This window comes from Eretmochelys imbricata, chromosome 10 (genome assembly GCF_965152235.1).
Source record: "Eretmochelys imbricata isolate rEreImb1 chromosome 10, rEreImb1.hap1, whole genome shotgun sequence".
Classification (NCBI taxonomy): domain Eukaryota; kingdom Metazoa; phylum Chordata; order Testudines; family Cheloniidae; genus Eretmochelys; species Eretmochelys imbricata.
Genome location: NC_135581.1, coordinates 39,818,957 through 39,834,257, shown reverse-complemented (window position 1 = coordinate 39,834,257; position 15,301 = coordinate 39,818,957). Strand labels below are relative to the sequence as shown.

General features: G+C 45.9%; 1 protein-coding gene across 1 annotated transcript; it reads left to right on the top strand.

The window, feature by feature from the left end:
- The first annotated feature begins 7,552 nt into the window (after window positions 1-7,552).
- Window positions 7,553-8,821, top strand: ISLR (immunoglobulin superfamily containing leucine rich repeat). The gene has a single exon (XM_077829121.1). The coding sequence runs from the start codon at window positions 7,553-7,555 to the stop codon at window positions 8,819-8,821; it is 1,269 nt and encodes a 422-aa protein (XP_077685247.1).
- Window positions 8,822-15,301: the final 6,480 nt, after the last annotated feature.

The window sequence follows — 15,301 nt, the reverse complement described above, 5'->3', positions numbered from 1 at the left end:
GAAGCTCACTGTGAATGGGATGGGGGAGGCTGGAGGGGTGGCTAAGGGAGCACAGAGAGCTCCTGAGACTGGCAGCCAGCTCCAGGCTGGGAAGGGGCATCCTGGCATTTCCTACTGCCATTCCTCTGTAGCTGGTGCCCAGTGCCCTGTGCTCTCCCCACCCACACTCAGCTGCTGGTCCCTTATGCGCCGATGCCCCCTGCCCCCACCCAAGAACTACCGCCCTGTCCCCCACCCCAGCAGCTGGTGCATGTGCTCCTGCCCTTCCCTCCCACAGGCCGAGTGTTTCCACCAGGGCCCGTGGTGGCTAGAAGGTGGGGAAAGTAGAACATTGCTATCTGCTCCCTAGCAGCCAGGCCAAACTCATGCACCATAGTGGCTGCTGCAGCCCCTCCTCCAGGTCCTGCTCTCACGTCTGGGAGATATTGTGGGTGCAAAAAACACCAAGGGCACCTGGAAACATATGTCAGCCCTCCCAATATTTCCACTTCAGTGGACTACCTTCCCCCACCCCACCAGCATCACTGCCCCTGTGTATAAGCTGCACTGGCACAAGTTCTCTTTTCTGGATAAGCTTTGGCTCTATTAGGAGGGTTTGCTGGGATAGCAATCCCATTAAACCCTCTCTAGTATAGACAAGGCCTCTGTCAGAGTCAGTATCTCAGACTAGAGCTGTCTATTGCATCAGGAGCAGGCTCATTTCAGAGGGATGTCTCGCAGCGCAGCCTGCAACCATTGGCCTGGCCAGTGATTCAGGAGTCAGCTGTGAGCTCAGCTGTGATTCACATGTATCATCACAGCAGCGTCATGGCTTGAACAGGAAGGTAAACTAATGGGCCTATCTCTGGGCCCTCCACTGGTTGCACTGGCATCGCTCCCAATTCACACTGATGTAACTAAGAACAGAATTAGGCCATGCATGACCTCTGGGAAATCCCTTCACCTCCCTCTCCCTCAGTTTACCCTTCTGCCAGCCTGATACAAATCCTTTTCTACACCACTTGCATTGGGAGACTAGCCTGGACCACAGGTGTAAACAGGCTTGGCAGAAGTCAACTTTTTTTTTTTTTATCAATTTGATGGATAAAATCAATGAGCAACTTTAAACATATTTATCAATTTCAGTTGTCAAGATTTTCACAAAATTATGCCTTTTAAGCATTTTTTAAAATTTTTATCAATTTATATTTTCACCGTTGCAGGAAATTATGGGAGGATAGGCTAATGGGGGGGGGCATACAATAATTATTTAAGGACCATAGACATTGAGATTCCAAAAGTTAAACCTTCATAACTGTTAAAACACAAATTGTCACCATCACTTGTCAAAATATACAAAGTCAATAGCCTTAAATCAAACTCGAATAAGTGCTCATGCAGCATTTTTCATACTTTGACTCCCTGTAAATTTCGATTACTGTGGATAGAAACATTTTTTCCTCAATTTTTGTGTGTGTGTACAGTGAAGTTGACTTTTACTGATATTTACTAATGAAAATCTAATCCTTTCACCTACTGTTGTCCTCTGCACCAATAAATTCAAAGAACCAAATTCAGCCTTGGGGTAAATAGGCCTGAGTCCACTAAAGACAATGTCTCTGCGCTTGTTCCATCAGGACACATGAAGTAATGGATGGGCACTAGTTTTAAGCCCTGATCCAGCAAAGCATTTAAGCACATGATTAACTTCAACATTGTTGAAGTTTATGTGTATGTGTATTGTTGAGGCTTGAGTATATGCTTGTGTACCTGAGAAAGCATTGGCCAAGTTTGCCTCTTGTTTACACCAGACCTGTGCCCGAATCTGGCCCTAAGTGGATCAGCAATCAGAATAGCTGCATTGCTCCACGAAGTCCTACAACTCTGGCTAGCGAAAACAAAAATTGGCCAAAGCCTTGCTGCTTTTTCCACATCACTGGTTCCTATAGCTACAGTGACTTCATGGAGGCTTTTGGCTCAAAGAAGCCTTTTCATTTCTAGTGCAGTTTGTTTGTACACTGGTAGGACTCGGGCTTGCTGTAAAGTTACAGAAGGGTTTCTGGCACATTAAACATTGATTAAACATTGATTTGTTGAAGCATAGTGTCTGAGGCTGCATTAGCTAGGATTAAAATAGCAATTCTCATGCTTCAGGGCATACAGCAAACAATGGGCTGAGGTCAGGAAGGTTTCACCACCCCCACCACAGTATGATGCATGTTGGAGGGTTTGTATGTTTATCTGCTACACCCTGGATAGAGTGTTATACAAAGACTGGGTCCCTCACTGCTCTGTTGAATTTCTATGTTGTCTGCAATAATTACATTATGGTGATGCCATAGCAGCCATTTTGGTGTACATATCATTGCTTATGGAAGCTCCTAGTTATTATTTATTTATTGTACCTGGCTGCTTGCTAGAGTTTTGTACATTACAGACATTTTTATTACCTTGGCTGTACAGCATCATGTGTAAGTTTAGCATAGATTCTTTTTCACTTCAGACTTGTCCCAGTCAGGGAAATGGGACTTTAATCTGTCCTTTCCTGGGAATGAATGCAATTTAGCAGGTCTTTTCAATCGCTAAGATCTGTGAATTACCAGTCTTTCATCATTTCCAGATGCTTCAAAGGAAGGTGAACAAAACCCGTAGTGGACAATTATGAAATAACCTGCCCATAGAGGAACTTTCTTCCTGACTCCTAGCTGTTAATAGTTGGCTGATGTGCTGACGAATGAGGGTTTATATCCCTTATATTTTTATCCTAGCTATTGTAACCATGATTGTTCCCATTACTACTTAGGCAAAATGTCCCAACTCTTTTTTTTCTTAAGTCTGACAAACTTTGGGACTCAGTGATAACTTTCAGTGATGAGTTCCACAGGATAACTGAGATAGCACACTGATTTATTGCCTCCATGAAAGCGGGTCCCAGAGGAAGTTAAAATTGCTCACACTATGGCAAGAAACCAAAGGGAGAGTGAATATGGAACCACAACTTGGTTTCTCTCAGGGCAAATCCCCCACTCAGTGCAAAGGGCTTAGCTATTGCAGAGAAATATAACTTACATTGTGCCACATCATGGAATTTGGCCCTGCATGTCTAATATTTCTCCATGGGCATCATCAGTTCTTCAAAATTAATGTATAGAGTTCTTGGCTACTGATCTGAAAAGGGGTTACCCTCTGGCTGACAGTATGGCTCAGACTCAGGCATTTTGGCCACTAAATCAGTAGCAGAGGCACTGAAGAGAATTTATATATTTCATAGCAGAACCGTACTAGCTACTTAGCACTAGGAATTCAGAGAGGGGAATGGAGCATTTAACAGAGTTTTGCTTCATCAGTTATTCATTAAAAAAATTCTGGAGTTATTTTTCCTTCAGATCGCAGAGCATGGAGCAAGGAAAATAGAGATTTTTAAGGGGGTTCGTGCTGTCAAAAAAAGGGGGGAGGGGGAGAGAAAGAGAGAGAAATCAACTGAAAATCTGCCCTGGAAATGGGAATTGCAGCTCAAAGGCTCAGAGTCCTGAACTCTCATAACAAGCTGGTTTTGCCATTTATTGTTTCTTTAAGAGATTCCTAGCTGTATCACAAGAGAAGAGGAGGGGAAAAAATAATTTGGCATCTTTTTCCATTTAAGTTTCTAGAGTCACTTACGAAAGGCAGGTCCTTGCTGCTGAAAATAAGTTGTCAGTTATGTCTTCAGGATGAGCCTGGTAGGACACTGAAATATTATACACTATAAGCTGCAGGAAAAATCAATTGAGGAGCAGGGATTCAACTGGTTCACAGGACATTGCTTCCATTTAAAGGTGCTTTTAGGCCTCCCTGCCCATATATCCACAAAGACAACACTGGGCAAATAAACTCTGTTGTTTGTAAATACACCAGGAATAATGGTACAACTGTTGTAGGACCGATAGCAAAGAATATCAATTCTCCCTGAGGCTTGCAACCAGCAAAGGGTGATTGTGCTTTGTTCGGCACTTTTTTGCAAGGGCAGAATTGTGTGGAGTTTTTTTTTTATTAACATTTTTGGACTGCGTGACTCTGACAGGACCCAGAACAATGTTTACAGAGTTTGCCTTGAACTGATTTGCTCTGGAAGACAGAAGGGGAAGCAGCAAAAAGAGGTAACGGTCTGCCTTTTAAGTGATCAATATGGGAGCCTTTATATTTAAATAAGACTATTAGCATTTAACCTTATTTTCCCAGGTAATCATTTGCAACACTGGCCCATTTATCTGCAGAAAATCTTGCTTCTAAAATCGTTTCCGAGTGGGACACACAGGACTTGCTGAGCAACATTACTTGGGCTGATGCTGGAATGTTGGTAGAGGCCCAAGCGTAGCTGAGAACTCTTTGATAAGCCGATATGTGGGCCAGACAATAGCCTGAAATCAATTGTCCTTGTGGCTTTAAAGCCAGGTCTCTGACTCCCCTGCAGAACAGGGAGATTTTATTTACTGGAAACTGAAGCCATGGATGTTTCAATTTAAAAAAAAAAAAAATGTAGTGTTTGTCAAAACCTGATGGGAGGAAAGCACAGAGCGGGGTGGAGACCTGTATTGCTATCAAGTACCTGCAAACTCCTCAGGATGTCCTGGCAAGAGGAGTAGATGCACTGAATGTTAGAAGAAAGTATTCTTCTTGGCCCAAGTGGCTGGGAGGGGGCTGAGAAAAAATCCACAGGCCAGGACTGGAGAGGCAAATGCCAACAGTAACATCCAGACACATTCTTAATAACAGCTGAGCAAAGCATAAGGCTTGAGCTGTGGGAGGCTAGGAAGGGGAAAGGGGGATGGGAAATGGGAAGCAGACAAAAGCCAGGTTTTGAAGCAATGCAGCCATGTTCCAAATACCGCTTCCAATCCCCTCCACCCCACCCCACACACACTCTGGGAACATCCCCACTTAGTGGGTTCTTAGGCAGATTGCAATATACTGTCTAACGCTGGACAGTCGAGCAAAGACAGAACACAAATGTTTGTGACCAGTTGTACTCTTAGCCCAAGCCTGAGAAACTGAGCAGCGCTTCAGCCTGAGCTAACATACACCTCGCAACAGACTGCCTGGCCCCACCAGCATTTACAGGCAGGTTAGTTATCATATGTGAACATGTGACTTGGAATCCCAGTCAGGCCTGAAGCCACAATTCTTCCTTAGGCCACAGTCCCGCTGAAGTGCACACTAATTTTGTTCCAGAAAAGACTACAGGATTGGGCCCTTTGTTGACCAGAAATGAAAGGGTCAGTCCTGGGCTCCGTACACAGCCAGGCTCTGTAGGGCATGAAAAGCCATTGCAGGGGGGTCAGGTAGAGGAGAGGCTATGTAGGGAGCTCCACACTAATTCTCTGTGCTGGTGTGCAGCCCCCTGAAGAGTGGAGGGGTCACAGCCAGCATAGATTCACTGGGACTCAATCACACTGTGCGGGGGAGCAGGGTGTCTGAGCAGAGGATCATTGCATCTGCTACTTTGTTACTGCAGCAGTTCTGGCCTGAGTACCCTAATGCTTGTGTACAGGAGGTGACCTAAGGAGTCCGTAAGCCAGCAATGGCAGAACCCCCATTCACAAGTCTCTTCTGCTCATGGACCCTGGTGTGGCCCTGATTAAAGGTTGCTGTGCATAGTAAGATGATGCATTTAGTGCTGATTTTTGTTCAGGCAGTGTTTTTATTTTTAAAGAAATGATTCAAAATGGCAATGGCTTGTACTGCTACAGAGCCTTGCTAGTTAAACTGTCTTTCATATTTTAGTTACCAGTGTGTAACCAGTGGTGGGGAGGGGGGAAGAACTGGGTTTTCCATTTTGTGGGAAATTCCACAATGTCGAAATCTTTTTCCTTCTGAAATGGAATAAAAAAAACTAACAAAAGAAGAAATTTCCCATGAAATGACTCATGCCAAAGTCATTTCATTCCAATTTCAACCATTTAAAATGTTATTTTATACAAAAAAACAAAGACTCTAATGTCAAAAAGTAATTTTGAATGAAAAATCAAAACATTTCATACTGAAAGTGTTGTAACAGGCTCCTAGCCTGCAGGTTGACCTTGGGCAAGTCATGGCCCCTCCCCATGCCTCAGTTTTCACAGCTGCAAAATGGGGATAATAACACTGACCTCCTTTGTAAAGCACTTTGAGAGCTACTGATGAAAAGTGCTATGTAAGAGCATCATCAAAATGCTTTGTTTTGGGGATTTTCCTAAACAAATGTCATCAAAATCCCTTTTTTTAAATGTATAATTTTAGACCAAAAGGACAATTTTCATGGAAAAACTGTTTTGAGAAAAATTTTCTGCCCATCTCTGGTAGAAACTTCACTTCATTATGTAGGAGCACTTCAGTTAGCTGGGGCACTGCAACATGTACACAACCAGCTAATGGTGGGATTCGCCTACTTGTGTAGCCATGCTCCCACTGGCTATCATCTAGCTGGCATGAGTAGAAATAGCAGCAGAGTGCGGTAGCATGGGGAGTGGCAGCAGAGCCACGGGTTGAGCCATGCCAGGTACAAACCTGACTGAAACTGGTGGGTACGTATTCAGTGCGGCTAAGCCATGCTTCCACATCTGCTACCTGTGCCACCATGGCGACGCTGTTATTTATACTTGTGCTAGGTCCATGAGAGCTAGTATTAGTATGTGTATGTGAGGAAGAGAATCACAGCCTAGTTCCTAGTGTAGTCAGAGCCTTTGCATCCAGGCCTTCTGCCAGGCTCAGAAACGCATCGACTAGAGCAGAAAATGCCATCATATTAGTGTGAAATCTTTACTATTCTTTCACATTTCTCTCTCCGACAGACAGACACAGACTGAAGCCAAACTCCTCGCACCCATCTTGTGATAATACCCATTGAATCTTATGCTTTCTTGGTCTCATGCTGTCTCACAGTTTGGCAAATTGGCCCTATCTTTTGCATTGTCCAACATCATTTTGCAAATCTTACAGTAATCATGACATTGCATATATATCTTTTTTTCTTTTTTTGCCCTCAAAGATCTGCTTTTAAATGATAGGGAGAGGGAAGGAAGGTAGCAGCTAAAACTGCCTGTAGAAAAAAAAGAGATCTCTGAGTCCACTTGCGAAACTGGAGAAGAGGGAAATCTGAGCTGATTTTGCTCTATGTATTATTAACTATTTGTACTCCAGTGGCAGCTAGGGGACCTAGCTGAGATCCAGGCCCCCTTGTGTTAGGGCTGTGCCAACATAAAGGCTCAGATCTTCAAAGTTATTTAGGAGCTACAATATGTATGAATTCTAAGGATCTGTTACTGGATTCTAAGGATCTGTCATTGGCTTCTAAGGCTCTATTATTGTTAGAATGTAAATATCTTATTCAGATCAGATTTAAATCTTCTTTTCATCACATTTATCATTTAAACATTATAGCTAGCCATGTGTGGTACTGTAATCATCTGCTGTTCCTTGGGTTGATTGGCTAAATAAAAACCAGAGGGGAAAATGCTGCTCTAAGATGCAGCCCAGAGGAGAGAAGCAGTGATGTCTCAGAGAAAAGATGCAAGCAAAATAACTTGTGCCAATCTTGGTCTCTTTATTCACAGAAGAAATGATGGGTCCATTTCTCTGCCTGTGGACTGCAACTTTCTTTGTGATGAGCCAGGAGTGCCCGGAGCCCTGCACTTGCGTAGAAAAAAAATATGGCCGCCAGCTAGCAGAATGTGCTTACAGAGATCTCCAGGGGGTCCCCGCGGGGCTGCCCTCCAACGTGACCACCCTCACCCTGTCAGCCAACAAGATCACCTCCTTACAGCAGAGCTCCTTTCTGGAGGTCACCCAGGTACAGTCGCTGTGGCTGGCGCACAACGAAATCTGTGCCATTGAGGAAGGCACCTTCGCCAGGCTGCTGCATTTGAAAAACATAGACCTCAGCAATAACCAGCTTGCAGACTTCCCCTGGGGGGATCTGTACAACCTCAGCACTCTGCAGCTGCTGAAGATGAACAACAACCAGCTTGTGAAGTTGCCCTGGGAGGCCTTCCACACCCTGAAAGACCTGAGGTCCCTGTGGATCAATGACAACAAGTTCACCACCATCGCCCAGGGCACTTTTGATGCCATGAGTTCACTGTCCCAGTTGCAGATCTACAACAACCCCTTCAACTGCACCTGCAGGCTTCTGTGGCTAAAGAGCTGGGCTGAGAACACCCTGATCTCCATCCCCAAAAGGGACTCCATCAGCTGTGCAGCCCCGGAAAGCCTCAGAGGTGTACCCCTGGGGAGGATTCCTGACCTTCAGTGCACACCTCCCTCTGTGCAGCTGACCTGCCACCCCAACCTGGACAACACCGTACTGTATGATGGGCTCATGCTCATGCTGCACTGCAGCGTCACGGGCAGCCCCCAGCCAGAGATTAGGTGGGAGATCCAGACCCCCATCCAAGGAACAGAGATAAATGGGCCCAATGTGGAAAGAGATAAGAATGACCTGTCTGCTGGGGGCTCCAAGCAGAGTGCAGAGCGCTTCCTGGTCTATGGAAACGGCACCCTGGTCATCCCCCACCTGAGCAAGCACGAGGAAGGGACCTATACCTGCCTGGCCACCAACGAGGTTGGTACTCGCAAGGTCTCAGTCAATGTGGCATTGGCCAATTCAGAAAACCCGGCAGAAGATCTGCTCAGAAACAACCTCGCAACCAGCAAGCTTGGAGCCAAACACTGCAACAAGGAAGCCCAAGCCAATTCCTCCCAGGCTGGAGAAAAGCTTGTGATCATCTACCGTGTTCCTGCAGGGATGGGGAGCAGTGATGGAGGCACTCTTCTGGAGTCACGTCTCTGGGCTTGCATGTTCTGTTTAGTTGTTTTCCTTTATTGCTAAGGAAAATGCCAAAGGGTTTCTCTGTATTTCTGTATCATTTATATTGACATAGTGTCATGCATGCACTGAGCTGCTGGGAGCTGTCTGAGGCACTAATCAAAGCTGGGGCTGAGATGCAGAAGCCAGGTCTGACTTTCAAACCTTCCTTCACCCCCTAGTTTCGTGGCATTCAGAAACATGTGCTTGGTTCAGCCAACTGTATTAAACAAGCCAGCTGGGAAACCTGATCCAGGATCCCAATCCCACCTCCAAGTCTAAGGTGTTTAGATCTGCAGGCAGGGGTTGATTTCAACTCATCTTTGGTATGAATGTGCTGTTTCAGGATTAATGGCAACCCTGGTGCAATAACCCATATCTGGCATGACCCCACCTTTAAACTAAATAGACCCTCTATTTTTTATTAGCTGTCAATGTGTACAATGATGGGTGAACCCTGGAACAGATCCAGAGGTTTGGTTCAGATAGAAGCCAAAAGCATCCTTTCATCTACCTTCATTAGGGAAGATAAGTCCACCTCTGAATGGTAATACCAGACGGCTGAACAGCTGGCACCTTCACCAGCCAATTAGGTGCTTCCTTTCAAATTATTACCCAATCAGTTTGTTAGCTCCTAGAAGATAATATGATTGTAAGGAATAGCCAGCGTGGTTTTGCCAAGAACAAATCATGCCAAACCAACCTAATTTCATTCTTTGAGAGGGTTACTGGTCTAGTAGATGGGTGGGGGAGCAGTAGACATGATATATCTTGATTTTAGTTAGGCTTTTGACACCATCCCACATGACATTCTCATAAGCAAATGTGGTCTAGATAAAATTACTATATGGGGGGTGCACAACTGGTTGAAAGATCATTCTCAAAGAGGAATTATCATCAATGGTTCACTGTCAAACTGGGCAGGCATGTTTAGTGGCGCCCCTGCAGTGGTCAGACTTGCAGAGGTCAGTCTTGGATTCACTACTATTCAATATTTTCATTAGTGATGGATAATGGGAGTGAAGAGGACACTTATAAAATCTGCAGATGAAACAAAGCTCAGAGATGTTGCAAGCATTTGGGAAGGCAGGGTTAGAATTCAAAACTACCTTGAAAAATTAGAGAAATGTCCTGAAATGAACAAGATGAAATTCAATAAAAACAAGTGCAAAGTACTTCACTTAGGAAGGAAAAATCACATGCACAACTACAAAATGGGGAATAACTAGCTAGACAGTCGTATTGCTGAAAAGGGTCTGGGAGTTATAGTGGATCACAAATTGAATATGAGTCAACAGTGTGATGCAGTTGTGAAAAGTCTATCATCATTCTGGGGAGGACAAACAGGAGTGTCATGTGCAAGGGACGAGAGGTAGTTGCCCTGCCCTACTCAGCACTGGGGAGGCCTCAGCTGGAGCACTGTGGGTTCTGGGCACCACACTTTAGGAAAGATGTGGACAAATTGGAGCGAGTCCAGAGCAGAGCAACTAAAATGATCAAAGGTTTCGCAAATCTACCCTATGCAGAAAGGTAAAAAAACCTGGGCATGAGAAAGGAAGATTGAGCGGGGGTGGGGACTGATAACAGTTTTCATAGAATCATAAAAGATTAGGGTTGGAAGAGACCTCAGGAGGTCATCTAGTCCAACTCCCTGCTCAAAGCAGGACCTTTCAGATAGGTTAAGAGCTGTTATATAAAGAGGATGATGATCAATTGTTCTCCATGTCTTCGGAAGGTAGGACAGTAAGCAATGGGCTTAATCTGCAGCAAGGGAGATTTAGGTTAGACATAAGGGAAGATTTTTAGCTATAAGGGGAGTTAAGTTCTGGAACAGGCTTCCAAGGGAGGTTGTGGAATCCCCATCATTGGAGGTTTTTAAGAGCAGGTCGGACAAACCCCTGTCAGGGATGGTCTAGGTTTACTTGATCTCCGTGCAAGGGGTTGGACTTAATGACCGCAAGGTCCGTTCCAGCCCCACATTTCTCTGATTCTAGAATACCATTGTCATATTAATAAATAAGAGCCTAAGGGTGAATGGCTGAATGGAGAACCATGCTAGTCCCTGGGGGAGCAGCCAGTTGAGATGACTATAAGTAGATGATCATGATCTATGGGAAAAGGCAAAGGAAGAATGGACTCACCCACAGCAAACCCCTTTAGCTGGTCCTCAGCCAGTGTCCTATCCCCTTATTGCTGCCCTGAGACTTCATTCTGATGATCTCTTTGGATTACACGAGGGGCAGGGGTATCTGGTGCAGTTCACACCACTAGATGGTGACTCAGAGGCAGACATGACAAAGCCCCGGCTGGGATAATTTATTTGGGGTTGGTCCTGCTTTGAGCAGGGGGTTGGACAAGATGACCTCCTGCGGGCTCTTCCAACCCTAATCTTCTATGATTCTATGATTCTGTGCTTTGTAGCTAGCAGAGGATGAGCGTATGGTTGAGCTGAGGCAGAGGCTGGGCTTCCAGCACTGACCTTTAGACCGAAGTACATGCATGAGTAGAATCATAGAATCATAGAATATCAGGGTTGGAAGGGACCCCTGAAGGTCATCTAGTCCAACCCCCTGCTCGAAGAAGGACCAATTCCCAGTTAAATCATCCCAGCCAGGGCTTTGCCAAGCCTGACCTTAAAAACCTCTAAGGAAGGAGATTCTACCACCTGCCTAGGTAACGCATTCCAGTGTTTCACCACCCTCTTAGTGAAAAAGTTTTTCCTAATATCCAATCTAAACCTCCCCCACTGCAACTTGAGTATTCCAGAGCTTTTCCACACTTCTATTCCTTTTGTTTCCCCAAAAGGCCCAATCCTGCTAGAATCTGAGTTAAGGATGCTCAGTGTATTGCAGGGAGTGCTCAGCACTTTGCAGGACTGGGCCCTTCAATCACAATTATCCTCCTGTCCTACAGATGATGCATCAATTATACCATGTAACTGACTGATCCTTGACTCACTTTTCCCATTGAAGTCAATGGGCCAGATCCTTAGCTGGTGTAAATTGTCAAAGCTCTGTGGAGATCTAGCATCAGCTGAGAACCTGCCCCACTGAGTTACACCACTGTAAAAGTGAGAGGAAAATCACAGCCCAGACCCTCAATCTTCTCTTCATGCTCATGTCCAAATGGGGCTAAGCAGAGACCCCCCCACAGTGCATGGGGAGAAAGAGAGATGGGAAGATAAGATGAGGGAGAGTGAGTAACTGAGCTGTACTGCCATGGATGTGACATCAGAGCTTTGTCACATGTACTGGGGGCAGGGGGGGACCACGATATGGGCTATAGCCCCTGCTGTCCCAGGGACCTATGAACAATCCAGCTGTTCTACAGGGAAAGGTCAGGGTACTGTACAGCTGTTTCTCAGATACTTAAAGCTCTCTTTCCCAGTGTGTTTTTCTAACACTATCACCATAGGAGCTAGAACAATATTGCTGTATCCACCTCACATTGTTATTTTCAGAACTACGTGGCTGAAACATACAGAGTGCAATAAAGATCTCTATAAAATGACCCTCCCCTCTGGCTGTGGCTCAGGGGGTGAGGGTGAGAGCGCTAAAGACAGCAAACCTCAGCCAGTGGACATGAGAGCAGGATCCGCCACCTTGGCGGTAGTAAAGCTGACTGAAATCCTGACACCGCCGTGAATCACCAGCTGCAGGCTACAGTTAAAGTGTGGGGTGGGGTGGATCTGACACCCTTTGGAGAGGTCCCATGGGAAAATACCCAGCCATGGCTTATGGAATAAACAGAGAATTCTCGATTCAGGTGTGATGGCTGAGGCTGAAGGGAAGTAACCTGGGCTGTCTCCGCTCCCTCACTATGGAACAGAGGGGTCGGGGAGAAGGGGAAAACATCAAACCCCGGGGCTTCATGGGGAGGGCAGTCACCAGCCCCACCCCCACTTGCCTTCTGGGTCTGAGGGGCCATGGGCATGCGAGGGGGAGGGGTGACCCTTCAGGGCCTACTAACCCTGCCAGGAGAGCATGCTGACCCCTCACCCTTTGTGTGTGCCACCAGGGACACATGAAAACAAGCTGAGGCCCTAGACCCCCTGGGACTCCACCCCCACTTGGAATGATGGTTCCCCACACTCCGTTTAGGAGAGCCAGGGCAGCAAAAGGGGTCCCTTCACTGCCACACCCCAGAAGCTGTTAACACCCTAAAGAGTTGCACAGAGCAGCTTACCCATCCCAGTTACCTGCAGACTCAGGCAGATGGTGCTGCATTGGCTACAAGCCGGTCATGGTCCCAAGCATGACTATAACATTCACTTAGAAAAGAAAAGGAAGTTGCAATTCTCATACAGTCACATGCCTCCAGGAGGTGGGGGCCCAGGTAAAGCTAAGCGGTGGGTAGGCCCAGATGCTGCCTACATAGAAGCACAGAGGAGCTAGCCTGTCACCTGGCACTCCACAAGCCCATGCACTTCCCCTACTATCTCATATGACAGCACATGCTGGGCATTCCCTCAGTTCTGAACTAGGGATGGCTGGGAAGTGTCACACTGAGAGGCAGATGCTGGCTGCTCACACTTTGGGCAATTTGTTACTTGCTAGATGAAACTCCAATCTTGTACCAGCAACTGCTAGTGAGCCGGGGTCAACCTGAGCATATCCCCACCACAGCAAACAGCTTAGAATGCCACACCCCAAACTGGGACCTGGCCTGGGCCAAGCAGGGTCCAACGCAGGATCAGAACGAAATACTTTGTGAGGGCAGCTTGGTGATTAGGGCCATTCATCTCCAGGGTGTAACGCAGCATGGCAGCTAAGTTAGAGCTGTGCAAAACTCAAATTTCCATTGCAGGGAAAATATTGACAGTATGAAGTTTGTTTTCATTTCAAAATCACAATGAAAAAGATTTTCAAGATTTCCTGCAAAATGCAAATTCTGAAGAGTTTTGGTTTTAGAAAATTTGTGATTTTGAAATTTCATTTAGAAATTTATTTTTATATTATTTCATGAGCATGTCAGTAGTACATCGTACATAATACTACTGACATGTCAGGAAATAATATTAAACTATAAAAATGAGAAACCCATTTTAGTTTAAGATTCCAAGCTCTTTTGAAATTTTCAAAAACAATGTTTTTCAAAATGAACCTTTTCATTTCAAAATATTTTTCCATTGCAATTTTTTTGCCAAAAACAAAACAGTTTTTTCACACAAAAAATACTTTTAGTCAAAACAGCTTTTTGCAAATGAAATACTGTTTAGACTAAAACCAGCTCTATGCTGAACACCTACTTCAGGGGTGGCCAACCTGAGCCTGAGAAGGAGCCAGAATTTACCAATGCACATTGCGAAAGAGCCACAGTAATACGTCAGCAGCCCCCCCATCAGCTCCTCCCCTCCCCCCATTTCCAGCGTCTCCTGCCCACTGGCTGCCCTGCTGATCAGCGCCTCCCCCTCCCTCCCTGCATCTCCCAATCAACTGTTTCATGGCATGAAGGAGGCTCTGGGTGGGTGGGGGAGGAGCGAGGGCATGGCAGACTCAGGGGAGGGCACGGGAAGGGGTGGAGTGCAGGCAGGGCCTGTGGCAGAGCACCACCTGTGGCAGAGCACCCCCTGGCACATTGGAAAGTTGGCACCTGTAGCTCCAGCCCCAGAGTCGGTGCCTATACAAGGAGCCGCATATTAACTTCTGAAGAGCCACATGTGGCTCCGGAGCCACAGGTTGGCCATCCCTGACCTATTTCAAGGAAACCACGTATATTCCAGTGTGAAAGCTGGAAAATAATGTGACCACAGTTTATGTAGGACCTAACCAAAACCAAATTGGGGGATACATGGTTGCAGCCTTTTTTGGCTGTTATCAACAGCTTACTGCATGGTTCTGCCAGCATCATAGATGTGTTTGTTTAAAGCAGGAGGAAATAGGAAAGACATTAATTTCAAGCTCCATCAAAAACATGAGGGGAAATATCAATATCTGGCAGACTTAAAAATAAAAATAGCAGCTCCTGTTTTCTGCAAGACCTACAGTGTTTTCTGGCTTGCTGCATGAAAGGGAAGGATACAGTCAGCAAAGGGCTGTCATTGGCAGCCCTGTCTGCAAGATGTGCCCCAAGAGAGTCACTAACCAGAGGGCACAGTCCTGCAATGCACTCTGCAGCCCCTAGGAGGTGCTCAGCACCTCAATGGATCAGGCCCCAGAAGAACCATGGGACTGTCCCACTCCTATGAAAACCCAGAAGAACAAGCTCTGCCTTTGGGGGAAAAGGACAGAACAACAAGAGCATTTTAAAAAACCTCCTTGCTCAGAGTAACTCTTTGAATTACACCTCATAGGTTGTACTGATAGACGGCAGCATGGTCCATTTCCATCGCATGCCTCTCACAGTGGGGCTGGATTTTCAAACTTGGCCTCCATGTGTAGGCAGATTTTTGCATCAACAATCCACCATCCTCCAATACATAGAAACAAGGTTCTAGGCAAAGATACTACAGTCTAAATACCCTACTGCACCCGGAAAGTGAGGGAGATGTCACAAGACAGCACT